A 27,840-nucleotide genomic window follows, 5' to 3' on the forward strand; every position below is an offset into this window, starting at 1 on the left:
GCTTCTCTCTCTCTCTCACACACACACGTGCACACACAAATAGGCTACAAAAAAACCCACAAAATGCTTGTGCACGGACTGACTTGATTTGGTAAACATTCAAAACTGTAAAGACCTAATATTTAAACTCATTTCTGTTCATGAATTTAGAAGAAAATAGTTTTTGTTGAATCAGGAACATCATGATATATACAATTTATAGTAATGCAGCATTGAGGAGAAAAATATAGTAATACTGAAGAGACTAGAGGAAGTCAAGGTGTGATATGACATCATATTTCAAAGTATTTGCAGGGAAGTGAAAATGTCTAAAGAACGACGCATTCGTTCGAGACAGATACAGAGGGTGAAATAAATACTGCTCAAGCCAAACGTGGTAAGAATCCCGATCTAAGATCTTTCATGTAGCCAAAAGATGTTCAGCTTTGACAACAGGTTAAGTTTGTGATACATTATTATATTATGTTAAATAGAATTAATTCTTATCCAGTTTGTTTGATGAAAGAAAATCCGCTCTGTTTATTTAATAACCATGAGAAACCAATGAGGCACAATTCCAGACCCTAATATTATGATTGTTCCTACACCTACAAATATTTAAATATCTATTCTCTGTCTTTCATCTGCAGTTAACCATAAAGAAATACTACCTTACTTAATAATTGTATTGAGAATACTCCTTTGATTGTTTCTTTACTTTACTTTACTTAAATTTGTATGAGACTAGTATTTATATCCTGTCTGCCTCATTTACACACAGGTCTGAGAAAAACATTACATCTTAGTTTCAACAGGTTATTACAGGACTGTCCTATGTGTATGTATTATGTTACATCATACGCAGGTTGCACTATTTCTAAACACTTTCTAGTGTGCTTTTTTTTAAGCTACGCATGGTTTGTCCATGCTGGGGCTTAAGTAGTATTAAAGGATTCACAATACAATTTAAAGAACACATTATGATTTTATATTATTATTATATTATTACACATTTTAAGGAAAACACTATCCCTCCAGATCAGAGAAGAACCATGGCCTGTGCTGATGCTGACATGGATATCCATGGAGATGACACGGAGCCGAGCAGAGCCGACAGAGGAGAGCTGCCCGTGCTGCAACATTACCAAGCGACAGAGCTCATCCCAGAGGAAAAAGGGCCGCTGCATGACCTGATGCAGAAGCAGCCTGCTGTGTTGGGGGTAAGAGTTTTAAAACTCATCAAGTGCAAAAACATGAAAACTTGTAAACGTAATCTCACGTAACGGCCGTCAATTAAGACATACCAATGTGCTGACTGAGGTCAAACAGGTCAACTCAGCTTGGGTGAAGCAGTGACAGTTTTGTTCTAACGTCACCCTTTTCATCTTGAAAAAAATCATGATATTTCGTCAGTTGTTTAAGATTCGGGTTTCTCAGTATTTTCTGGCTAGTGACCCTAAAATCTGATGACCCTCAGTCAAGAGTTTTCACATTATTTGACAGTTTCATATGTTTCTGTTTTTTTTTTCTTTTCTTTGAAATACATTTCAAATCTCTATATTTGATAAAATCATAAACAAATGTTAGTCTTTAAAATCTAATTTGTACGGTAAATAGGTTGGATTTCCAGAGCACATTTACCCTGAAACAAGATCACAGATAAACATTTACAAACTGATGGCAAACGGCGCTCATCAGGTAGAGCTGGGGGGAGAGAGACTATCCTACTCCTCAGGGTCTGTCAGAGCAGGGTATCTGATATTTAGCCTCCATCCTTATCCTATAGTCACATATGCACTCAGGGTTCTCAAGTAACTCGCGCTCCTCTTCTACATATCTCTGAAAAGCTCCCTGAATCTTACACAATCTGCCAGATGAACTGCATTTTTCTCTAACCTCATATAATATAATATTTTTGCTGATCCACTGTGACATGAATGAAAGTATGGATTGCATTATATCAGATTCATATTTTATAATAATAAAATATGATTGTAACCAGGTCAGCCTTACATTCAGTGTGCATGAGTGTAAGTGTATTGTACAAAATGTAATGTAGTGTACAAAATTTTGTTGATTGATTGATTGATTTTCTTCTCATACATTTCTGCCTTGTGTATGTTTTACCTTTCAAACATTGAAGTACAGACATTGCAGATTACAGTCTTTTCCTCATTCCTCCATGTGACTATGTGGTTAAAAAAAGAATTACAAAATAATTCATGCTAGATATCACAAACAGATTAGAGGTGCTGCAAAGACACATGTGCCCAAAATAACGTGTAAAACCTTGTGCAAATCTGATGGGCAGCAGCAACAGGAAACGTTTAGTTGTGCTGGAAATGCTGAAGTTTCCCACAGTCGTTTTTCAATTTATATTATGAACATTATCTGTTTCACAAGAAGGTCCTAATGTCATAAGATTAGTGTCAAATAGTTACCTACATAACAACACAGATAATTGATTTACGACAAACAGGAATTTAAGAAACTTGCTAATTTCCAGATCAAGTTTATCTTGTAAATTTTATTCCAAACCCAGTGTGTTTATTACTGTAACACTTTTAGAAGGACACATACACTGGCATGAACCTGTGCACTGAATCATGCATGCAAGCTAAAATTGAAGTTAAATACACTGACAAGGTACTCAGCTCATGCATTTCTAAATCAAAATGAAATACACAAATTAATACAAGAGGAACTAAGATCACGTCCTCTTCGTAGTCCTCAGGTCTGACAGTATATGTGTCCTTCCCCTTGAACCAAACATTTGCTGTTGCACCACTGCTCTGCACATCGTGTGAAAGTCTCTCAATTCTGATAATTCTCACTGAAATGAAGCTGAGATGATAAATTAAATCTCATATTATTCACTGCAAATATGAACAGAATTTAGTTTATATATTTGTTTGCATCTGTTCCTCTTTCAGTCTCTGCAGATGTTGAGCGGTTTCCTCAGTGTCGGAGTGGGAATTCTATTTGCTTTAACCCAGGGGATGAATGAGTCCCTTTTCACTCTGTTCAGAGTTTCCCATCTGACTGGAGCACTCGTAAGTCTCTGCTCAGACAAGAACTAAATAATAATAATAAAAAATAAAAACAAAAAAACATGCATTGAGCAAAGCAGATAAAAACAAACAATAAGGTTTTGAGTGAATCTTCAAGTCAAATAACTTGCTGATGTTTCAAGTCAACTCTCCTCTCTTGCAGTTCTTCATTGCTGGAGTTGTTTCCACCCTGCTGCTCAAATATCCAGCATTAGTGCCTGTAGGTACAACTCAACAGAAGCCTGAAAAACAATACATTACAGCCGATGAAGGTGATTACTAGCTGAAAGATAATTGTACAACTTTTGTTCCAGCTGTCCTTTGGGGTTAACTGCGGCTGTATTGCTGTGTCTGTGGCTGCAGCCTGTCTGATAAGCGTTGACCTGGCTAACTGGAATCCAGAAAAAGAAGCACATTTGAGGGTAAGAGCATGCCAATATTATGACAAAATAAAACACTACTACTTCAGAGCTGGGCTTGTTTCATAATAGATATTTAGTTAGATTTGCTACTATAGAATTCATTTATACTTGATTTTTATGTTTCTCACAGATGGAGGTGTTGGCACTTTGTGTGTTGGGGCTTGAGGTCTTCCTCTCTGCAGTCCTCTGCTTCTGGTTCTCTAAAGAGAAACGCGCCAAGTCACCATGATGTATTTGAGAGGAAATTTAAGAATTTTATGCTTTAAATGAAATGTTTGTATGTAGAGGAAGTCATGAATTCATGCTTAAATTAAGTAAAACCACCGCACCAGCAAACTTCTTTTTTTTCTGTACATCATGTGTGGCTTTCGGTTCTGTCTCAATTGCCTATGTTGGAGCTGAAACCCCTGCTGAACAGCCCGGGCTGTGGTCTGTGTCTGATGTTTGACTCTTGACTGATAACACAAGACCTGTGGTCAAAAAATGTCAGCTTCTCTCCTGTGAAGGAAACCCCAGTCCTCATCTCCCTCAACCTCTGCGCCTCTTCGTGTAACGGCAGTAGTTGGCCTCGACATGCAGCTCTGCCTCTCTCTCTGCATGGGTCTGCGAGTGTGTGGTTTTACACTCAAGCTTTGTTTATCTGTGGAAATATCGGCTACTTTTTTGTGCTTTTGAGTGTACTCACACTTTAAGCACGGTTCACGAACAGAAGTACTTACTGAACTGTGAAATAGTTGTGTTTTACAGTCTTGCCTTTTGTTTGCAAGTAATGCAGACATTAGCCACTGGTGGAAATACTTAATTCCATGTTCAACCATACTGCGGCAAAGACGTGAATACAACAATATGTTTTAAACATTTTAATCATCTGTACAAACTTGTCATAACACAGGACTGGCGACAAAAGAAATATGACGGTATAACATCGTCTGTATGGATCTGCCTGCTATCTTTTTTTTTTGTTTGTTTTGTAAAATACATAATAAAAAAAACTCATCTACAATATAAACACTGATTCATTACTAGTTCATTAAAACAAATGTACAGGCCGCTGACGTACCATCATGACTGTGTGTATTATATGTCAATTTCCAATTTACAGTATCATCGTGAAATGTCATATAATAGTTGAGCTTCATCCATTAAAGTCTCAGTGCTCTGAAGCCGGACTCCTCTTATTTTCTTTGCCTCGTCCTGATAGACAAACTGCTGCGGCATCAAGTAGCATTCAGTCCGAGGCCTTCACAGCTATGAAGAAAGGCGGAGAAAAAATAAGGTTTTTAGAAAAATAAATTTCAACACATTATGCACTCAAAATATTTTGACTTTAGTCAGTAAGAATGTCACATTCAAGTGAAGGTCCATTTTAAACACATTTTTAGGATGTAAAATGGCATTACACAACACCTATTTTTTAAAGATTATATATTCTATCAAATAATAATTCCATTGTTAGGGTTACCCTGAATTCCTAAATATTTCAGCAATGACTGGGCATCAGTGTTTCTTACAAGATAAAGAAACGGCATTACTATCTTAGCTTAGTTAAGAAGCGGTTTAAGATAAAAACTCGAAAATCTCATTTCAGTGAAGCACTTACTTCAGAAATATTTCTAGATAAACTTTCATGAAAACATACAGTATAAAGGAGCAAGCATTTAAAGCACTGACCTGAAGGTGGGTTATAATGAAGATGTTACAGTGAAAAAGTGTTTTATTGCCATTTAGGTCCTTCAACACTGAAGTTCTTACTTATTACATATGCTTTCAATTTGCTTAAATGTAACTACAGATGAGACCTTTCACTCTATATTCTCCACCATCCAATTTAATACTCTTATTTGCACTATAATATTTTGTGCATTTAATGTTTAAACATATTGTGATCATGCATTTGCATCTGTCTGAAATTCATTTTTTGCCCATTTGATACAATAAAGGTTGAATTTGAACATTGCAAACAAATAAAAAGAAGTTTTTTAAAAACACAAAACTCGACAGAAAAAAAACTTTCAACCCAAACTGCATTCCAAAACCACAAAACGAACATGCATGTTTAAACAGACATTAAACTCTTAAGAACATGCTACATTTTGTGACACACATTTCACCCACATGTCAAAAGGATGCACAGAGGGAAATGAGAGGAGGAGAAAACCCACAGGAAAACACGAAGAAAGAGCCAGAAGTTCACAAATCAAACTGCCCGTCAAGACGAGAGCCCTCTGAGGACACACGGCCATGCAGCATACAGCACAGGCACCAAAGCACATTTTCACACAGATTAGTATTCAGAGGTGGCACCTCACACTTGTTAATGAGGTTTGGGAAGGAAACAACACATATGTCCACACCGGTGGCACCAGACTTACTTACTGAGCTAAAAACCCCCCAGCTCTGTGTCAGACCACAGTAGAGAGGCCTACTGCTACATGAGAGGTCTTGCTCTGGCAAAAACAAAACAGCAAAAAGGTTGTGAGTCAAACTATTCTCTGCCACTTGAGTCGGAAATCCATTTTAAAAATACACCAGATCGTTTAAATGATTAGTTCCCCTGCACTAGTCCTGGTCAGGATTCATCAGGAGGTGAGAGACTCTAAACCTTTTCAAACCACAAGATATCCTCTGCCGTCTGTCCACGGTAAACAGTTTTACACAGATTTTTAAGATTGGTCATTATAGTCAAATTGGGGATATAATCAGTCTTTAAAATCACATAAAATGTTCCTGGCTTCTTGAGACAAAAGCCTTTTTTAACTGTTTTTTTTAAATGAAGGCAAAAGGAAAAAAAACGACAGGAGCAGTTTAGAAAGATATGATCATATAAGCTTAGATTTTATTTATTTATTTATTTATATTTCAGCATCAGTGTCTTTTTCACACCTTAAAAAAGTAACATGAGAGCATTTCGTTTTGCTTCCAAGGCACCCAGATATACCAACTATCCAAACAGAATAAACAAGCGTGAGGAACATAAATATTCAAAAATATATATTTATGCAAAATATACAGTATGTCCCAAACTAAAATTCTCTTGATTCTGTATGAGTGGGAATTAGTGCACAACTTACTGCAGTATTGGTTTGAATTGAACTGGATTGAAAAGTAATGAATTACTGAATTACTGCAATTAACTGGCAACTGATTTGAGTATAGTACATTTTGGGCTTAATTTTCCATACTATTAGACAGGCTTAAGGGGACTCACAGAATCAATAGGAAATATTATAGTATATTATTAGTATAATTTTTATCTATTTATAAAAAGCCAGATATGAAAATATCACAGGGAGCAATGAAGAGGTACAAAGATAAGTATAATACTCCGAGTAGATTACATGTCTTTCAATATAAAATTAGACAATAATGAAACTATCATCAAAAGCAAAGCACTCCATGTGGTTAAGTGTCCTAGACACAACTACACACCTGACCCACGATCAATGGAATAGCACAAGTAGAATAATACAAGCAGAATACTAAAATAAAGGAATTCAGAGAGAGACACAAAATATAAATCAGTGTCACCACAGCTGTGCTTTATCTAATAACTCACAAAATATCTAACCCTAAGCCTCATAAAACAACGTCACCAGTCGAACAATACCAGCTCATTTCAGTATGACAAGATAATAAAGAAGATAGTCAAACACTCACTGCTGTGATGAACTTGGTGCCCTGTGGTTGGAGGTCTTCATCTTTCTGGAATATGGAAGGAGACGCTATGGAGGAGGGAGGCGTGGAGGGGCAGAGGAAAGAGGAGGGCTCGTCGTCGTTGTTATTGTTGTTGTAGGAGTCCATGACAATGCCGGGGTGCCCGGGTATGGTGAGGGTACTGAGCCCTGTTACACTGTCACTGGAGGTGCACTGGGAGGACGTCTCTGAGCTCTCAGTGACTGTGACACGAAAGAGACAAAGACACATTGATACTATACTACTGGATCAAGCAAAACAGAAGTACATGAAGAGCTCCATTTGTTTGGCAGCTACCATGTTTGTCAAGGCTTTTATGGATTCTTAAAGCTCTAATGTGGATTTAAAATGTTTGGACTTTAGTGACCCCTAGTGGTAGCAGCAAAAAAAAGACAGCAATTCCGTCTACTTAAAAAAAAAATGCTACACATAAGACTAACCATATATTTTTTATTTCCTTGTTGTATTTGTTTTAATTAAATTAATGCTGTTTTTATCTTAGTACATATATTTTAGAATGAAGTGCTCCTCTACTTAATAGTGTTTAACTTTACTTCTTTTATCTTCTTTTTATTGTCTAAAGGGTCTTCTTCAATTGATAAATGCCAAATTATTATATAAATATATATATTTTTAAATTGTTTAAACTGTTATTTCGTTTACCCAAATTTGAATTTCCCCACACATCCCCACAAGTAGTTTCTTGCTATAAGATGATGCTGATTCCAGCAGTTTACATCAAATCATATTCTTGTGTAACACTGACAGCTCAGAAAATATTTTCAGCAATAAAAAGTGAGGGGAAAAATATGGAGAAAGCATAAAAGAGCTGCAGATTACATACTCCCCAAGAAAAAAATTTTTAAATATTTTTTTCACCCAGAATTTTTCTTTATCTAATGTTCACCTGCTTTTAATTATCAAAATAAACATACGTTATCCATCTGTAAATAGCCACTCACTCATGGAGGGCTGGCTCCCTGTGTCCTGCTCCAGCTCATCCTCCTCTATGCAGTCGTAGGGCCACTGGGCAAAGGAGGGAACAGTGGTCATTGGGTATGGATGTGTGTGAGGGTGAGAGGCCGAGGAGCACAGGTGGAGATTGAGGGAGCCCAGCAGGGAGGAGGACGACTGGCTGCTGGAGGAGGAGGTGCTGCTGTTAGAGATGGTGGAGTGAGGTCTCTTGAACGACGAGCAGTGTTCAAACGAGGGCACGGCGATGGAAGCTCTCGTCCTAGACTCTGCCAGTAGAGAGAAACGAAGTGAGCTGTGAGATGGCGTGAGGGAGAAAAAGTGACAGGAAATACCTGTGGTTTTTAATGGTGATAATGAGGGTGTGATCCTTTTTACAGCATCTCTGATAAACTACAAAAGAATGGCAATGTAAACTATTTTACTGTGGTTCTTATGACACTTAAAATTCAGTATGGCTTAGATTACATCCGAGGTGTTTTCTTAAAAAAATGCTCGAAACTTGACTGGCATGTAAAACACCTGTAGGGCGAGAACCACGTTTTTGTGGTTTCAGCAAAGAAATAATTTGTGTCACTGAATGATTATGAAAGAGAAAGACAGCTGGAGGGAATTAAAACACATACTTGTACAAGAACAGCTCACCTGACCCCTTCATTATATAGTCAATGGCTCTGTCACTGATAGCTGCATCACTAGGCTTGATGTCCATGAAAGGTTTGCTTCCAATCCCCATGGAAACCATCTCCTGCATGCGCAACTCTGGAGTACAAAAAATACATATTTCTTTATTAACGAAATATGTATTTTACCTGGACAGAACATTTCACTTTATTTGTATAGAACTGCGCAGGGAATGGCTTGTGTCAAACTGGATTATCCGACAGGGAACACACACCTCTGTTTCTGAGCGCCTGCCTCCACAGGATCTTGCCAATAATTGCGGTCCACACAGCCTTGACCTCTGCAGAGCTGGCCTGAAGTATAAACGTGTCCTGCGACTTCCTCCGACGGAACCAGATTTCAAAACGCAGGCCGCTGTCACCAACATTTTCAGTCATACCTATCTCTGCTGTCTAAACAGAAAAGAACAAAAAGAAAAAAAAACATTACATTTACTGTCATTATACAAACAGTGTAAAAATGGCTCCTCAAACAATAAATTCTTACTTTGAAGGACTGTTTGTAGATGTAAATGTCATATCCTCCCTCTATCTTCTTGGTCTTGCTGAAGAGGATGAGGTCTTCAAACAAGAAGACATGGCGGAGGTATTTCCTGCGTCCACACCAGACTATGAACTCATCCTGGCAGCGGAGTTGACCCTGTTCTTTTAGGTTCACCTGGAGAGGAAACACGACCGGTCACATGCGTCAGAGAGAACAATACAATTCCTGATGGGGATCTAACCTCACTCTACTGTATACACAACAAGATGACCTCAAACGCCAAAATAGTTTTAATGGCCTCTGTCTTGCCAGATTGTCATGTTATAATGTTAAGTGTTACTTGGCTTTTATGCTGACACCCAAATAATCCTCATAGCAGCACATGGCTCTGTGCTCATGAATTACTACTTACATCACAGCCCCGAATAGCATCCATAGCCAGCAGGTCGTTGCCGTGGCGAAGCTGAAACTTGACCAACTCCTCTGCGGTGCGTAGGTCACTCAGCTCCTGCTCCTGGGACTGGCTGCACTCCTTAATCAGGTCTTTCAGCAACAGGGCATATTTACTCATCCTCTGAATGGGCTTCAGCAGGTAGGACGCCAGGTCCATCTTGTCCCCGAGCTCCATCTGCTTATCCTGGAGAGACACAGTGAGGATTACTATTGTGGTGTTATTGCTTTTCTACAAACTAACACACTCTTTTGAATGTGGGGCTACTTTCGTAAATGTCAAAAGTAGTGGGTTCTGTGTGTATACTGTTGAGTTAAAGCCTCATTTTAGAGCCTGACCAAAACTAAACTTTTTAGGCCGACATCGGTATTGCTATTAAAGAGTTTTAAAAATCCAATAATGCGAGAAAACAAACGAACATTTCATAAGTAAGCCTTAAACTTGGTTATTAAAGAATTGTGAAAAAGACATGAACTGAGTGGCATATTTTACAGTTGAAAAACTTTTCAGTACCCTTAGATGAAAAAGCTATGTGACAGCAAAATTGCTAAGAAATGACCTAAAATATCTCTGTTCTTTAAACAAAAGACAGGAGTTATGATCTCTGCCACCCCCTCCATGACAACTGAGCAGCTTTATCTGCTAAACAAGGCCAGGAGATGTGGTTGAAAGCTTCAGAAACAACAAGTAGGTTGGACATACATCTATATACACACACACACACACACACACACACACACACACACACACACACACACACACACACACACACACACTTGGAATAAGCTTAAACTGTCAATATTAGCCATGTCAAGGTACTAGTCGGGCTCTAATGTGTGTATTGTTTCCCTTTAGTGTTGAATGATCAAGATGTCGTGGATTTTTCCTTTATGATATGAACCATTTCTGGGGCTGCAACTCTGCAAAATGTCATTTTGAACACAGTGATGATGCGTTAAATGAGGAATGTCACCAGAGCAAGAGTTTTCAGACGTACCTTAAAGAATTCGTTCCCATGGCTGCAGAGCAGAGTGTCCGACTGGGGCTTATTCTTGCTGTACAGAGCATACATTCCAAACTGATCCTCCTGCACACAAGATTAACAAGTTACAACACTGACTACGGTAAAAAGCATGCTGACATTTCAGTATGCTATGAATGATTGAGCCCTTAAGAGACTGTAAATATAATTGTATGGGTTCTGCCATCAGTTACATTCATTATGATGCTGACAAGTGACTTAAATACACGGCTGTACACAACTATAATCGAGCAGTGTGATAGTGAAACCGTGGCACTACGCTGGAAACACAGCATCAAGTTGTTTTAAGAAAAGTCACTAACTATACGTAAGCACATTATTACAGTGACTGTTGATGACAGCCACCAGACCTGACTGCTATTTTTAAGCTGTCAGTGCGCTGCCTCAGGGCACACTGTGACTGACTGACTCACATGTCTCAGAAAACAGCTGCTGATGGAGAGCGGGGAGTGGGCGCAGGACTCCAGCTCCTTCAGGAAGTACTGACTGTGGAAATCCCACAGTTTCTCCACATTCCCGAAAATGATGCTGCGCTTCCCCCGCAGGTCCTGGGGCAAATCCAGGCGCTCCATCTCGGGGAAATAGTGCTCAATGATGTAGCTGAGAGACCGCACATACTCCCTCTCTGTGGAGATCATCTCATCCATGATGTGCTGCACTTTACTGGTGAACAGAAACACATAACAGGGTATAAGACTAAATATATTCTTGATGATATTTAAAATACATTGGTATAACTATTAATATTAAAGCAAACAGCATGGGGGAAATCAAGAAAACATTAGCAATTTTGATAATCAGGGGACATACACAATGTGTTTGTTCTTTTACTACACAAATGAAGTAATGTCCCAGTTTGTGTGAAGTATCAGAGGTTCTCCTCCTCACCTGCTCTGTTTCTTGCTGTCTCCATCGCTGCGTCTGTTATGAGTCCTGGAGGGCGTGGACATGCTGCGGCTCCGTCCTAACGCGGGGCTCATCACATCAGGCCTCTGCAGCTTCTTATCTGCGGACACATTATTCGCCACCTCCAAACCCTTGATGTACACCCCCGTATAGCCGTGAATGTGGCTGACGTCTGAATGACCACTGTCCCTTGGCGTGAGCTCGTAGCTCATGGTCTTCTTCATGATCTTCTTCATCGGCTGCTTGCGGAGGCGGGCGGCCCCGGTGTAGACGGGCTCCGAGTGGCAGGAGATGGTCGAGTCGATGGTGCAGTCGCTGTCCGTGTCGTCAAACATGGACGGACTCTGCCTCAGTTTGCTGTCGCAGTCGGGCGGGAAGTTGAAGTGTGAGGAGGAGGAGATTGAACTGGAGGGGCTTTTGGAGAAAGGCTCAGCAGAATGAGGCTTGTTATCCTCAAAAGTCAACGGTGTCATCGCCCCAGGTAAAAGCTCACAACCATTAGCTCCATGCTGTTCTGTTGTGGCGATCGGACTCTCTGCAGCAGTCTTTAAAGAAGGCGCCGCATCAGCAGCTGTGGAGCTCCGTGCTGTCGTCAAGGCTCGGGCCAAAGTCTCTTCCAGCTGCTGTTTGGTCTGCTGACATTTGTGCCACACTGTGTTCCACTGCTGCAGCTGCTGAGGACTCTCCAGGGAGAGCACCATGTCATTGAGGGTGCTGAAGTTGTCCATGGAGAACTTGGACGCCTCGGTGTAGTAATCCTGCAGGATCTGAACCACTGATGGTGAAAGTCTGACACCTGTACTGTCCAGGCTGAGTTGATGGAAATAATCCTGACAGTGATCTATCCACTGGTTCGCCTAGAGATTTGAAAGAGTGATAGTAATATAGTAGTATATCAATATAGTATTGTCAAATACAAATAAAGCCGATTAAAAGATCAGAATCCAGCAAGCACTCTCGCATTAAAGAATATTCTGAATCCTAAAATACAACTGTAAGATAACTTTGGTCAGAACGCTGACATGATTTTTTTGATACTTACCGAGTCATAGAACTCATGCAGGTTGGTTAGGACGTCTAGCTGGGCCTTCCTCTGCTCCGCTCTGCTTAGGATGGATCCCAGATGCTGCTTAAAGTCGAGGAGAGCCGAGCCTGGAAGAGACTCCGGAGACTCTTTCACGAGCTGCAGGCCGTGCCTCTGTTGGTGCTGTCAGGATAAGGGCAAGATCGATTTACCACTGGACGTAAAAACTAATTTACAAGGAACAGGTTTAAAAATTGTTTTGGGAAAATATATTATGGCACTATTTACCACAGATTCCTCCAGAAACTGGCCCAAGCTCTCTCTCATCTCCTTAATTTTGGCCACAGAGAGAGTGAGCGATTCCAAAGGTGCGAGTTGCTTCTCTCCCTCGACACTGAACCAGAGTTTGATCTGAAAAGAGAGAGGAGTTTTCATGGATTTGTTATCCACTTCTGGGCTGAGAGCAGAGAAAATCTGCAGCACAGATGACTGTATGTGGAGAGAAATAAAGTTCGGGGATCACCTGTTGTGTTTGCTCCTCAAACCTGCGCACCTCCAGCAGGCTCTCTAACTGTTTCTGAGACTTGTTGGACAGGATCACGAGCTTATGAACCTCTTCATCTACTTGGTTGTACAGTGCATTCAACACGTCTACAGCATCTCTGAATGAACAAAAAGAAAACATGGCCACACAGGTTATGAGAAGTTGGGGTTTTTTTTTTTTCCATCATCACAGGCACTGCTCATTATGACGGTTGAGAGTCCATCCCCTCTTCCTGCACTACCTGTAGTTTTCATTCTCACAGGCCTCTTCCTTCCTGATGCGGGCGAGGACAGTTCCTCCCTCGAGACGCAGTCTGTTTAGACGGGTGTCATCTAGCACACACTTCATGAGATGCCTCTGCTGTTCCATCACCTCAGACACTTCCTGAATCAAAGAAATGATATGATATTAATACATTTTCACAGTGGATCTAAACACAAATGTGACAAGAAACAACTGCTTTTTTTTTTTTTTCTTAAACTCAAAACAAAATCCTTTCAAGGTTATTGATCTCCACTGCACAAAGATCAAGGAAGTTAACCATAAAACAAAGTCCTCAGTTGTTTATTCCAGCAGGGAGCTATTGTGTGTCAGTAGAAAACACATATATCAGAAGGCCAGACTGGCCGCAAGGGCTGGGTCTGACCTTTGACGTCTTCAGGTTGCCGCTGTTGCTCAGTGTGCTGATAGACTCCTGCAGGGAGGAGATGGCTGCGCTACAACTGCTGGCAAATGGTTCAATTTTCTGTGAAAGAAAGACAGAGAAAAAGAGATTGCAGATTCTTAAAATCTGCAAGTAGAGAACTGTCCCCTGCAAGAAATAGAGGGGGCTGAAACTGATCATGTTTCAACTGGCCCAGAGAAGCCATTCCTTGCAACTATACATAACCTTGGCAAAAATAGCAATTAGTATAATTTTCTCTTTTCGATTATAAACAACAAGCATCTAACAGTAAACTGAAATCCCCACCCTTGTCAAGCCTTTAAGTAAGTTTACAAATACAGTATGTGGGATACCGTCCACCCACCTGTCTGAAGTGGATCCAGTGGTTGTGGTCGTAGTGGAAGGTGCCCTCCAAGTCTCGTGTGAGCTGGGTTTGGTCGATGTGTTTCAGCAGGGCCTTCAGAGACGACAGCGTCTCAGTCTGTTGCAAGAAAAACAAACACAGACACACACACACTCAGGTCTCAGTCACAGTGTGTTCCTGTCCTCCTTCAAAGCGACTGCATCTACCCAACGGCCAATCCCTGCCCCCCTCTAATCTCTGTCATCATGGCCTATAGAGATGATATTATACAGGGATTCATCAAATGTTCTTGCTTATCAAATCTACTTGGATCAAGCATCCAACAACACAAATACATCTTGATTTGAGATACGCGTCATCCATCTGATAATAAAAGTCTTTCTTTACCTGCACATTGATGTCTCGCTCAGGTTTAGCTGCTGCCTCCTTGTCCACCAGGAAGAGAATTGAGTAAAGTGCATTTGGTACCAAAGCCTGAAAAACATGCACATGCCATTTTTATAGTCTCTTAAAATTAAGAAAATAAAAATTACAAGACGTGTATATTTCCGAGAAGAACAGCTAAATACCGTGAAATAGGCATTTAAAGTGACTTGTGCATGTGTTGTGGTTTACAGAACTATCAGCCTTACATCAGAGAGCAACTCATCATCATAACATGATGATATGTCTCTGGCGAGTTGGCTGCAGCCAACCCACTCCCAGTGTGTGGTTAAAAACAGACAAGTAAGCACAGGCTTCTCCACAAGAGCCCTGAGGCCAGCCTTTTTCAGAAAAATGTCTTGGAAGTGGAGTCACTACAAATTTAAGGTGTGCCCTTTAAAAAACAAACAAAAAAAAACAAAAAAAAAAAAGAACACACTGTGTCGGTGACTGATGGGCAGAACAATAGGGAATGTGTAAGGAATTCCATAGTGTTGTAACTCAGAGAAAGAGAGTATCAGTATTACAGCTCAGAGGACAACAGATTCAGCAGGGCCTGAAAACTCTTTGGGCGTGTTGGAGGGTAATTACATATTTTCCACTGCGGGCTCACCTGCAGTTCAGACAGCGATGCCAACAGAGCTGGAACAGGCTGCTGCTTCCTGCTGTCTATTACAACACTCAGACCTTGATGACGCCTTTCTTTCCTGAAACCAAAGTATTAAAGTTAGTGCACTGCCTTTGTCAAACAGCTAACTGTGTGCAATACTATATTCTGACAGCTAAGCAAATTTGCTGCTGCCTGGTAAATGAGGAAACCCTGACCACAGGGGTATATGGCTGGGACATTTATTTTGTGCAGCCTTGGTGAGTGCAGGTATTACATTGCTAAGCATGAACATATATTTAGCAATGCCTGTTAGAAAGATCCTGTAAAACTGAAAACTGATGATTTTTCATTCTCAAGTTTACTGACAATACTCTTTTATTTAAATAGACTTTACTTAAAAGTACCCCTATTTAGCATTCATGAGCAGTACATGAGCATTAGTATCAATATAAAACAACAAAATAATACAATAAATGGTTTATAACAAACTATAATGTAGTTGTAACTATTTATTAAATTAAAACAGGGCTGTAATAATATAATATATATGTCTTCATAAAATTGCTGACAAATACTGTGCACTAATTAAGACTTTGTAATGTCCTTACATCTGGTTACAACTATATTATAGTGTGTTATAAACCATTTCTTCTATGTTTGTATATGCCAATAAATGACATGAAGGAGAACTTTAGATTTAAATGCTTATCTGCTTATCTGTATTCATAAATTCTGAATGGGTCGGTCGTCACCTCGGGGGCAAAGGAAAGGTGCGAAACTTACTGGAGTTATTCTGAACACAGACAAAATAAAAGCTAAGTATGTGGGACTTACCGCAGTGTGGAGTAGTAGTAGCCCAGTAAACAGGTGAGGTCATTGACTGTGCAACTCTCACCTGCCCACACCTGAGCTCTTGTGCACACCTGCAGAACTGCCCTCCCACTGCGATCTCTGTTTCCTGGAAGAGAGCAGGCCAGCAGGGGGTCAGCACTCAACACTCACAGGTGTCGACCACCACCAAGAATGAGAGCGTCTAAGCTTTACAGGCTTATGTCACTGTAGTAGACGTACAAGACCATGCAATTCTGCAGCTCTAATATGAATGTGATACCTATTAAAAAAGCTGATGGGTGGAAATGAAAGCATCACCCCCCACCCTCCCTCTCCTCTTCCCTACCTGGCAAGATCACAGCACCCGATGCCAGCAGCTCTTGATTGACCTCCGACGCCAGTTTGGGGAGGGCTGGGTTACTGTCATATGAAGAGCTTGATACTGACGCCGGCCTGATAGCGGCCCCATTGGCAGCTTTAGGGCTGTGTGACTCTTCTCCGCTATGCCTGCGCTGCCCACTCTCACCGCTGATGCCGTCGTCACGCTGTCCTGTGGAGAAGATTAGAGACGGTGAGCACAAATGGGACGGACTGTCTAAGTGATATTTACTGAGCAACTACAGAACAAAAATACAGTCCAATCAGTAGAAATTAGAAGTCTCCTTTCACCTCAGTGCTTTCTCATCTCACCGTAAAACCTCATGAAACAAGTTTATTTTCCAGTGGTAACATAGGTGTGATCTAGTAGTGAGTTGACTCTGACTCATTGTGGAGAGCAGGTGTTTAGTCAGCCTGAGTCATGGGTAACTCTGGGGTTATTAGACTCTCAGATGCTCACCTCCTCCTCTTCAGCCCTCCATACCTCAAGGCTCTGTTTATAGGAATGCTGCTCCTGACATTCCCAAGTGGTACCACGTTTTTTTAGACTTGGTCCTATTCCTGAGGCAGCGAAACAACATTCAAATCTTCACACAGCATCTGTATATTCTGTGCTGGATACTTCACTATGCCTTGGCTATACAGTAGAGCTGCAGCGATTCATCATTAGTTGACCAATAGAACAGTAACTGGCAAGAAATTTGGTAATCGATTAATCATTTTTCAAGCTAAAAAAAAGGTCATGATTCTCTGGTACAAAAACATGTCAAATGTGAGTCTTTGATAAACTGAATATTTTGGGGTTTTGGACTGTTGATCAGGCAAAGCAAGAAACCTAAATGCATCTCTTTGGAAATTACAATTTGCAATAAAAATATATAATAAAAATAACTGTTGATTTGTATTTGAGGCTGGCAATAAAAGCAGCTCTGACAGCAGCATGGTATACACCTAGCTCTGCTGTGGTTCATGTTTATAGGGCCGGAGTATAGCGGCAAAATCTGCTCAATCCACACACTCTTAGCTTTTTTTATTTTTTTTGTTGGGTTTTCTTTTGTTTGGCCAAGATAACATCGGTGCAAAAACTCACACTTGACTTACTCACTTATTGGTCATTTTAACTAATTTGTTTTAAAATATATTCATTTAATCATTGACTATACTAGTCTTGTCACAGTCTAAGAGCCGGTTTGAGGCAAAAGTTGGCACTAATATTTTACCACGCCAATAAAAAAAATACCATCCAAAAATAGAGCGGAAAGCACAGTCATAAACAAGGCTCTTCCATTTTTGGAATCGCCTTGTCATCAGAGTATTAACAGGCCTTAAACTTAACATAAAACCTTGATTGGCTGTTGTTCAACCAACTCTGCCAAAGTATCTGTGTGTGATGGGACACCTGTTGTGTGTTTTCTTTTTAAACAGTTTGAGGCCTCTTTGCATTGTCCTGCCCCGTTCTGTGACAGTAAACCCACCCAGCTCAGCCTCTATTGTCTTCAAACAGTCAGTGCATTTCCTGTGCGACTGTGTGGCCGGGCCTGTGTTTGCTGCATGTTTCCTAAATTGCTTTGTTGTCAGAGGAAGTGACAAAAGTAGAGTAAAGCCTCCTGAGTATTGTCCTGCGTGAAAGTCTGTATTTTTGTGTACTCCACTGGATGCATTTTAAAGCCGCCAAAGGGGGTTAAACCTGCACTGGTTGCTGCTTTGACTTTACTGATCATGTAAATAAAAGGTGACGTGTTTTGATACTGCAGAGTTTGCTGGCTCACATCATGAGTAATTCAACACTTGTTCAACACTTATTTTTTCAGAGCGGTGTGAGTCAGTGCAAGTTAGGTCTCGTGTTTCTGGAGTGAATGGACTCTCCAAAGACACAGCCGCAGTTTGAAAGGCTTTTTTCCCCCCGTGGATCCCCAGTGGCTGATTGGTTCACAAAGGAAACTTTTGTAAATGAGGCAACCCATCTGAGATCAGCGCAGCCCCCAGCCCCAATAACACTGTGGGGTCATCTCATTGTGGGATGCTGGGGTTCCTGTGGTTAGTTTACAGGGTTTACAGGATCTTTTGTTGCCTTTGAAATGTCGTTGTGGGAAACCTGCTTTGCAACAGCTGAAATACAATCCCCTCTGAGGTAATCTCAGCAACAGAGATGTGATTTAACTACTGTATTTTTGCTGAGTGGTTAAGTGTCCTCTTTAATGCATTTAAATAAGCAAATATATGATTTATTTCTTAAGAAATCAGGCCACACAGCTTAAACCTGGACAGTACTGGCTGCGGTCTGGCACTATCCAGGGTAAATAAATTCAATCAGTTTTCACCTCACATTTCAATTCACAGAAGAGGCTGTATTTTCTAAAAACAGCACGATTCCCAATGTGGTATTCTCCCCATTGCCGCTTTCCTGAGCTACCCAGGATGAACCGACACAAAACACAAAACAAAACACACCGACAGTGGTAAAGAAAACACAGGGTTGCGACTGATGTTCTGTTTCCAGGGTAGGGCTGTACCTGTCTCCTGAACATGCCAAAAAACACACAGTGTGGGCTTTGAAAAGCGATCCGTCACCGATGACAGCCTTAATGCTTCAGAGATATGAGCTCAGATATCAGCTCCAACCACCTAATGAACTGTTGTAACCAGTCCTGCTGCAGGGTACGATGACACATCCTGATGAGAAACCACCATTATCGAACTATTAAGAGCGAAACTGGGTTTTCACACCCTCAGGTCATATTATTTGATAAGATAAATGAGCTGTGGACTGATGATTCAGCCCTTGTTGGAAAATGCCACGCTTGTAAACACTGAGGTTTAATGTTGTGTAATAGAACATGTTAGTAGAGCAAAAATCGCTTTGTGTAAAGACGTCTTTTTGATGCTAAAATTGTCTTCTCATATCCCATTCAGATTTTTAAGTAAGCAACAAGAGTAAGGGAAACATATTACGATTAACGGACGAGGTTGCTGTTATTCTATGTTTCTATTATTGTCCAAACAATGTCAGTCCATCTGTCACTACTTTCAACTCCCTTACCCTGTCTCTGGCACTCAGGAGCATTTGTTCTATTGATGATGGAAATCTTTAAAAATTAAAATGAAATTTAAACAGCTGGGCACTGTAGTTTTTAGCAACTATTACTGAAACAGGGCAAACCAGTTCATTTAGCAGTGACTATTTTCAGCTGTGGATTAATACACATTTTGAAGTTGGCGTTTTGTCTAGTGAGCATTCATGGCAGAAACACAGTGTATATGGGGTTAATTTTTCAGTTCTATGGCACAGAGGAATAAGCCATATCAGGCTTTGGCTTCACAGGAAAAAACTTATTATGATCAGTTCATTGTTGTTTTGCTGTTTTCAAAAGGATTTCTGACAATAACAAAAAAGACTTCTGCTTAAAGCAACAGTAACAATACACCACTGTCCTGCAGAACTGAACGTACAGTGGCCACACCAAAGGTATTATCAACAAACGTACTCAAAGGTACTATGCAAAATGGCTCCTTACAGGTATTTTCAATATTGTATTAAATGATATACATATTGTATAACAGGATTATTGAGTTAATATACTTGAGCAAGTTTGAGTGCCTGTAAAGCAAATAGACAAAAGTATTTGCCCATAATATGATGAGACGATGTAAAACATAACTTCAGTGTGATTTCTGGACAAAGGGTTGAACATCAACGGAGCATCACGCACCTGACTCCTCTTTGCTGCTTCTCCTCTCAGAACCAGGAAAAGCTGCCTCGACTTCCAGCTTCCCAAAACGAAGAGCGTAGCCATTCATCAGCTTTTTGGGTGAGATGCTAGCCGAGCCTCCAGAGGAGGACCGTTCCCGGTGGCCTTTAACTTGGCCTGCCTTGTTAGTCCTCTCCAGTGACTTTGAACGTCTCTCTGCACGTCTCTCTGCGCTCCGTAACCCCCTCTGTAAGTAAAGCAAAGGTGTGCTGGGCCTGGAGTCATCACTACTGAGCCAGCCCCGGCTACCCAACCTTCGAGATAAGTGTTCTCTGGGGGAGGTCCGGGTGTCGGGGCTGCCGCCCGCTGTCAATGTTCTCTCTCTCAGGCCGGCACTGTGCTCCGAGCTTTCCTCCAAGATGGACTCGGAGCTGGACCCAAGGCTCATGGGGTTCTGCAAGGCCTCCATGTAAGATTTTCTGAAAAGTCTCCTGCTCTCAAAGGCTACAGAGTCCCTCGGGATGCGACGTCGAGGGCCTGGGTTACTGAGGTCTGTAGTAAAAGACAGCATCTTGGACCCCGACCCTCTTTCTCTCCCACCACTGTCCTCGCCCCCTTGTCCTACCCCACACTCTTCAGTGGGTCTTTCAATCTTAATGATGGGTGTAGCAGTATCCGCTGCACTGATGCTGCGTCTCTCACCGCCGGGGTCCGTGCGGTTTCTGCTCGGTGAGGTGGGCTCAGAGAAGATGGAGTCAGCCCCCTGAGAGTGCAGGGACTCTCTGGAGCTGCGGTGGCTGTCCAGAGTCCCGGTGGATCCGCTGGTGCTGCAGGTGCTGAGTTGGCCGCGGAAGCCGCCTCTGCTGCAGCGCGCTTGCATGATGGCGTCCGACGTGCTGCTGACAAACAGAGGGTTGACCACGTTCATCCACGGCGTCCTGTACACGGAGGTACCAGTGGTGAGCAGACAGTTCTGTAGCGGGTGCAGGTTCCGGTCACGTGTTACATTCTGCAAGAACTCAGCTGTGAAGACGCTGCCATACATGCTCTCTGCGATGGGGATTTCTGCAATGGCCTGCCCACTGGCCGACAAACATTTTATCACTAGCTTGGCAGTCTTGCGGCCTAGAGGGACTATCTGTAGATAGAAGTCTCCTTGCTTTAGTCGGACTTTGTGCAGAGGGGCGAGCTGCAGGACGACTTTCTCGTGGATGCAGAGAGGCCACCCCTCATGATAGAACAACAAGCCTCTGAACCTCACCTGAGAGAAAACAGAGAAGTCAGTCAGTACCCACTCCCATAAAACATTATCATCATCCCTTTGTGTCATGGCTCAGCTGTGGTGTATCTTGCATCATTTCAACAGACATCTGCAAAGCTGTGTTCAAACACATGTTTAACTTTAATGGAGAGGCGAGATGTTTTCATGGGATGCACTGACTGGATGAATCACTGTCAGTGATCATTCGACTAAAGAGGAGAACCTGTCTGATCAGGCCCGGGTTTCGCAGCAACCACAACACAAATCTTCACTGTGACAGCGTAAAAAAAAAAAAAAAACTCTAAGAGGAAGCAAAGGCATGGAGCTCAAGGGTTGACTTTTTCATCTCTTATGAATGTCAAGGCAAAGACTGAGGATGTGATCTTCCTCTGAAGCCTCTCATATTGCCTGCAATACAAAGACTCTCCTGCACAGTAGGCTGTTCTCAGGGGCTAGGCTTAGGTGAAACTATTGCTGTATGGCTATCGTCACAGTGTAATCACCAGAGAGATGAATACAGAGGAATAAAGTTTCAGTGCTTTGGTCATAGAGCCCTAACCCACAGCAATCAAAGCTTTTGAGAGAGAATATTGAGTTTCACTTTGGACACAAGAGTCCATGGCAGCCTCTCAAACAGACCACAGTTTCCCTCTGTTTCCCTCTTCAGAGAAGGATGGCTGCTTTTCAGCTTGTTTTCAGAACAATAATCAACTCTGTCTCAGTCTGGTGCTCCCCCTTCCCACTCAGCAGAGATATTAACACTCAGCAGCATTGTTCTCACATTCTTTTTCCACAAACATTTTCTCTTATCACTCCAGTCGCTCCTCTCTCAAGATGAGTATTTTTCCATGTTTGAGGTGGTTGAGGAAAGCACATGAGTTAGCTTGTCCTGACACTGTGAACCATGTTTTGGTGCTGCGTTTATTTTATTTTCTCTTCTTCAACTTCATCTGAGTCCAACAGTGCTGCAGGAAATCACTAATGTTAGTAGCAAGTAAATCTCTGACTGTGATGCACCCCAAGAGGAATTCAGAAACAAATCACAGTAAACATTCTTGGCTCCCTCGATTTAACCTCAGGTGCCCCCTCGATGATATCAGATACTCACACAGGTTTCTTGTTGGATGATCTGCAGAATCCTCTTGGCAGGGAGCAAGAAGTCGATGAGGCAGCGGAGGCCGTCTCCGCGGTACTGCCTCTCCACCACGCTGAAGAGCTGCCACAGGACGGTGGCAGCGGTGGCAGTGAAGGGGCGGTACAGGGCCGACAAGGTGCTCTGGATACAGTTGTCCAAAGACTCAGCGTCCTGAGGAAAAAAACTAAACTATTTAGGATGGACATATTTAAATCGTGTCAAGCTCGTGCTATAAATAACGTGGACCCAGGCTGTGAGCGGGTCAACCTGAGAGTGATTTTTCCTCCTCAGCCTGTTTCATTTGAGGGTTTCAGATGTGTGAAGTAGTAAAAGAATCCAGCATTTCATGACACAAAGAGCAAAAATGAGAGAAAAGCGTTTACTTTCAATCATCTTGTGACCACTAAGACTTTTCTCAGTAGCACCTTGGGGAGTCCCAGCCCCCAGGTTAATAACCAGGTTACACTTCCTACACAAATAACTAGAAAAATCACAAGGCATCTGCTTACTGTACATAAATTCAACTACATCATCATGCAGTTGCATATGCACGTGATTTACAGTGAATGATCCTGCTCAGCCAAAACAGTCGGGAAGTTTAAACATGACAGGAAACATTACATGTCAGCCATGATGGTCTTTCCATGAGAGAGAGGGGAAACACCTGGTAGGAGTGACGTCACCGCCAGCGGACACAAACAGACAAACTGGAAAGTCCAGAATGGACTCCAGTTCTGGCGGGGCTGGTGCAACGCTACCCTCTAATAACAACCATGTCATCGTTGATTTTTATCTGACCCCTTCATGCCCTGGACGACCACAGCGGTCCCCAAGCAGAGCAGATGATACGTCCGGTACCGTTAGTTACAACTTGTCCATGAGTGAGACGGGACGTTTGGGATTACGGCAGTCCTGGATGAGGTTGACCTGTTCTTGTAGTTATGTTCGCAGTTCAGGCCGTGACCTTCCTCTCAGCGGTGATAGCCAAGGCCAAACATCCCTCCGCTATCTGTCCTTCCCGAATGGAACACAACAGTGGAATAGAGACATCTGCCTCCAATGATAACCACACAGATAGAGGGCGATGCCAGGAAAAGTCCCACACTATGTCGACTGTGTACCGTATTGAAGAACGCGGGGGGTGAGGATGTAGCTCCTCACAGCTAACTTTCACTTGAATGTCTGTGCTGCATTTACATGACAATGTAAGTGTGTTTAAAAAAAAAAAAAAAAAAACGACACGCAGAAATCAAGAGATGGCCTGTGCTCGGGGGGGAATTCAGCCTGTCAGAGAGCCCATGTTTCACCCTTTGTAGGATCTGTCCTGTTGATCTAAGCAGCTCAGCACCATCAATTAGAGGCGAGTGAGTACAGTTCAGTGCATTGGTACACATGCCACCACTCTACTACAAGGCGCTCATTGTGCACTCCGCCTCTCAAAGTGGTATGTGCTGTACAGTGTTGGTGCCCTGCAACAAAACGCCCACCTCCATTAGCACTCAGCCTGCTTTTAGTGAGACAAAAATGTCTCTGGGCATTAGTCACTGTTGCACCCGGGAGGAGAAGAATAACATGGTGTTTTATTGGAGGAAAGCTAACAATGGGAGGAAAGCCCTCACTACATAGTTAGGACAGACCAGCAAGTTTCTCTTCAGCTTCCCAAGGCAGAAAAAAAAAAAAAAAAAAAAAAAAACTGTGGCAGTGTTTTTGAAGAACAATTATTCAACATAGCAGATACTCAGTGATAAATAAAACTGCTTTTCAACCAGAAGTCCATGTAATCCGATGCGACAATATGAACAAGAAAACTGCATTTATCTAAACAATAGCTGCATAACACAGCGTTTACAGTGAGAGCTGTGGCAAATAAACATTACATCATCACCCCGGAGATGATATATTACATAAGGGACAATAGATACAGCTCTCCCATTGTCAGGAAGGCATTTAAAGCTTTTCAAAAAGTGTCACCTGGCTAGTGGGAGACATATCTGCATGTCTCAGCAGAGTGACTGAGCTAAGCCGCCAGAGCTGAGCTTCCCATCCGCTCTGAGCCACAGAGGAATGCAGTGTGTATGGTTGTGTATGTCTAGCCTCAGACCCTCAGCCAGGACAGGAGTAGGAGTGGGAAGTCCCACCCTATCTGATGCCAGGTCTTTGTGAGCGGCTGCCTGTGTGATGGAGGACCGAGGTGGTAATTAATGGCTTCAAGCTCCAGGTGGGACACTTCTGTCTGTGCCGCTGGTAAACCAGCTGTTCCAAGAGGTGCACAGGGCAAGTAAGTAGGCTAAACGATGGGGAGTGGGAGGTGGGGAGGTGAGGGGGGGTGTTTGTCTTTCAGTTTACCTTTTCAACTGAGAAGATGGATTGTGGTAAAGTTTGAGTTAAGAGCAAATCTTTCAGTGTAGAGAGAGAGAGAGAGAGATCAAACATGGGAAAATGTTGTGTTAGTTGGTGATTCTAAAAGTACAGCAACTTCTAAAGCATGTGTCAGAGAGCCAAGTGGAAAAATTAGGAAAAAGAAATCAGAGTTGGGGAGGGGGGGGGAGAGAAGGGGCTACATCACAGAGAAAAGAAAGAGTGAGAGACACACAGAGACAGAAAGCGAGTGAACGCGAGGTGGTCACTGACACATTTAGTGGGTCGAGGACACAAAAGGCGCTGCCTACCAGGCCTCCAGTGGAGCATGAAGCCACCAGGGGAGTGTAACAGGAGAGCCCTGGAGCCCCCATACAGGCTGCTCACTAACCAACCTGCTAACAGCCTCAAAGGCAGCGGGGCTGACAAAGGCCACAGGTTGCTCAGACCTGCCCCGCTGCCAGGTGCCAGGACACCAACAAAGGGGTCTAGTGAGACCTCACTATTGAGCCTGCAGTTTCATTCAGCTTTTGATCTGCACCAGCAGAAATCCTATCTTATGAGAGGAGGAGAGGCAAAGACTGGGATATGAAGTCAGACCAAAGATCCGCACACTGTACTGATAAAACTCCCAATAAATTCAAGGACAACCACGATCCTCATTTCTTATAGAAAGAGAGAGATGACTGGTTACATAACAAAAATCCCTGTTAAATCAAAACATAGCTCTGTTGAATTAATTACAATATGTATCAAAATGAATTATACTTGGACAAACACACACACACACACACACACACACACATATATACACACACACACTCACACACACACATACACACACACACACACACACACACAAAAACACACTCTTTGTCTTTGTATAGACACTGGAGAGCACACGCTTCAACAGCACAATGTTAGAATGGCATTGTAAAAAGACACCTTAGTAAATGTTATAATGTTATCTCAGCAGATAAACTTTAACCCTGAGAGGCCCACACAGATTGTGTGACACAGCCAGGGCTGCTGGGTGACAGCCAGATCAACAATAATGGAAGTCTGGAGGTGATAAACTGGCCCACCCACTTGTGTACGGCAAAACTTACTATTTTTACTTCTCCTGTGATTTACATTTACATTCCTATTATCTGACTGAAATGTAAGAACTAAGAGAAATATTTCTGCTAATCAATTATATTTTTTAAATCACATTTATGGTTAATGTATTATTTTTTTCAAGCTGGGTTATAAAAAGTATACAAGCTAAATGACAGAGCAGTAGCAGAAGAACTTTCTGTTTTTTATTTATTTTTATTTTTTGTATATGAGCAGAGGAAACTATACTGCGTTCTCATGGAATAGTGGGGATATTTTTTTTTTTTTTTTTTTTTTTCCCACGTTAGTTATCAGAAAGATGTGATTTATGTATTAGCAGGCAACTAATGACTTTGTCCTTCAGGATGTAAACAACACTGACAGGATATTGTTCCTGAGCAGCCCTAACAGACTTCACAGCGCTCATAGGGAGACATACTGTATACAACACACATTCACATGTTTGATTAGGCCTTTGCATAAAAGAAATCCCAACAAGGAGGTAAAAGGTGCATGGCGATCCTTCAGCCAATCAGAGCAGTGACGAGCAGTGACAGCAGAGACAAAGGAGACTAACAAGGTCTGTTGATACCTCTGCAGGGTAAATATAGAATGGATGCATACCAAAACAAGTGGGAGGATGATAAAGAAGCCTCACATATCAGAAAGGATACAAACTTGTGTACTTCACTGACCCCAGAAATGATAAACAGCCTGTAAGTCAAATCTTATTTTCATTCCTTTTTTTTTTTGAACCCCCTGATACAACTATTGCTGATGATGGTACAGAGCTAAAAAAATATGTCTCTATCACGATCTCCAATGAAATAAAACTATGATTTACAATACAGACTATTTATGAGTACTAATCTGTAATTTCAGTATTTAGCTCCTGTTTAAGAGTGCACACTTTGTCACTGTAGAGCGTCAATATATTTAGCTGTAATTGACATTCAGTAGATGGAGAACACATTGAGGAGCAACAAATGAACAATTACACTGTCATTGCCATTACTCGAATTATCTATCTATCTGACAACAGCATTTTGCTAAAAATATAAACATTTACACACTGCGACGTATCATGTGCCCTTAATGGAAACAATTTAGACAATAACACCATGGCATACGTGGAACTAAATGAAAATGAAGGGATTCGTGTATATGTTGAGCAATAACATAATCCTAGATCAGGGTACCCGCTGTGCTCCCTCCCCCCTCACTTTATGCATGTGTAAAAAGCTGCCTGCTGTTTTGGCTGCAGAGCAACAAGTCAAAATATCAGCTGTCTACAAGCTGAGGCATTGAAAACACCATCCTCTGAATGTGCACAATAATACACACACACACACGACACTGTCGCTGAAGGTTCCCAAGAAGCCAGGTTTACAACCAACACAGAAGAAAGAGGGAAAACACAACACACTGAGCATAATCACACAAGAAAGAAGCACAAAACAGAAACTTCCAAAAAGTCCCAGTAAAAGTATAATGATGAGAAATTCAAAACCTATTTCAAGCTCGTACCTTAATACTCAGGTAGTTGTCACAACTCCGGGACTTTGCTCTGGAGTGCATTTTGCCCAGTGACAGCATTGAGACACCTGAAAAAAAATCCCAAACCTCAGTAAATAAATAAGTGTCATCAACTCCAAGCGCTAGAATCCAGTGTATTATCCTCTCTGTAAGTGCTGGAAGTCATTGCTGGGATATCAACAGGTCCATTTCTCTCCCCTCTCTTTCTCTCTCTCTCCGTCTGCTGTGGTGTTGGCAGCTGGA

At 41.9% G+C, this 27,840-nt stretch overlaps 2 protein-coding genes across 6 annotated transcripts in view; one reads left to right on the forward strand and one right to left on the reverse strand.

Moving 5' to 3' along the window:
• Positions 1 to 4,614, forward strand: part of LOC147819312 (uncharacterized) — an 8,376-nt gene extending 3,762 nt beyond the window's left edge. Inside the window, exons 1-6 of one of the 2 annotated variants that reach the window (XM_087173172.1) lie at positions 279 to 376; positions 1,018 to 1,199; positions 2,913 to 3,032; positions 3,193 to 3,249; positions 3,344 to 3,451; positions 3,582 to 4,614. In XM_087173172.1, the coding sequence (XP_087029298.1) occupies positions 1,032 to 1,199; positions 2,913 to 3,032; positions 3,193 to 3,249; positions 3,344 to 3,451; positions 3,582 to 3,680 (552 nt within the window). In that variant the 5' untranslated portion in view covers positions 279 to 376; positions 1,018 to 1,031 and the 3' untranslated portion in view covers positions 3,681 to 4,614. Of the gene's footprint in view, positions 1 to 278; positions 377 to 1,017; positions 1,200 to 2,912; positions 3,033 to 3,192; positions 3,250 to 3,343; positions 3,452 to 3,581 lie in introns of those variants that run through there. The other variant, XM_087173173.1, reaches the window with a different exon arrangement.
• plekhg4b (pleckstrin homology domain containing, family G (with RhoGef domain) member 4B) lies at positions 4,299 to 27,840 on the reverse strand. Of its 4 annotated transcripts, none has more exons than XM_023403129.2 (24): positions 27,589 to 27,839; positions 22,579 to 22,776; positions 20,231 to 21,470; positions 16,489 to 16,692; positions 16,146 to 16,269; positions 15,315 to 15,408; positions 14,666 to 14,752; positions 14,279 to 14,395; positions 13,897 to 13,995; positions 13,492 to 13,634; positions 13,230 to 13,368; positions 12,995 to 13,117; positions 12,725 to 12,889; positions 11,665 to 12,539; positions 11,190 to 11,439; positions 10,732 to 10,821; positions 9,696 to 9,920; positions 9,287 to 9,457; positions 9,015 to 9,192; positions 8,762 to 8,878; positions 8,107 to 8,385; positions 7,109 to 7,347; positions 5,828 to 5,898; positions 4,299 to 4,699 (listed from the first exon to the last, which is right to left on the reverse strand). In XM_023403129.2, exons 1-23 carry the CDS (start codon positions 27,655 to 27,657, stop codon positions 5,854 to 5,856), a joined length of 5,271 nt encoding a protein of 1,756 aa, XP_023258897.1. In that variant the 5' UTR covers positions 27,658 to 27,839; the 3' UTR covers positions 4,299 to 4,699; positions 5,828 to 5,853. The 4 variants fall into 4 exon arrangements, with proteins under 4 accessions (XP_023258897.1, XP_087029293.1, XP_023258898.1 ...); XM_087173167.1 differs by having other exon boundaries at positions 5,824 to 5,898; XM_023403130.2 differs by lacking the exon at positions 5,828 to 5,898.

Source organism: Seriola lalandi, unplaced genomic scaffold, assembly GCF_002814215.2.
Source record: "Seriola lalandi dorsalis isolate HSWRI2012SDOR001 ecotype SW California unplaced genomic scaffold, Sedor1 jcf7180002054062, whole genome shotgun sequence".
Classification (NCBI taxonomy): Eukaryota; Metazoa; Chordata; class Actinopteri; order Carangiformes; family Carangidae; genus Seriola; species Seriola lalandi.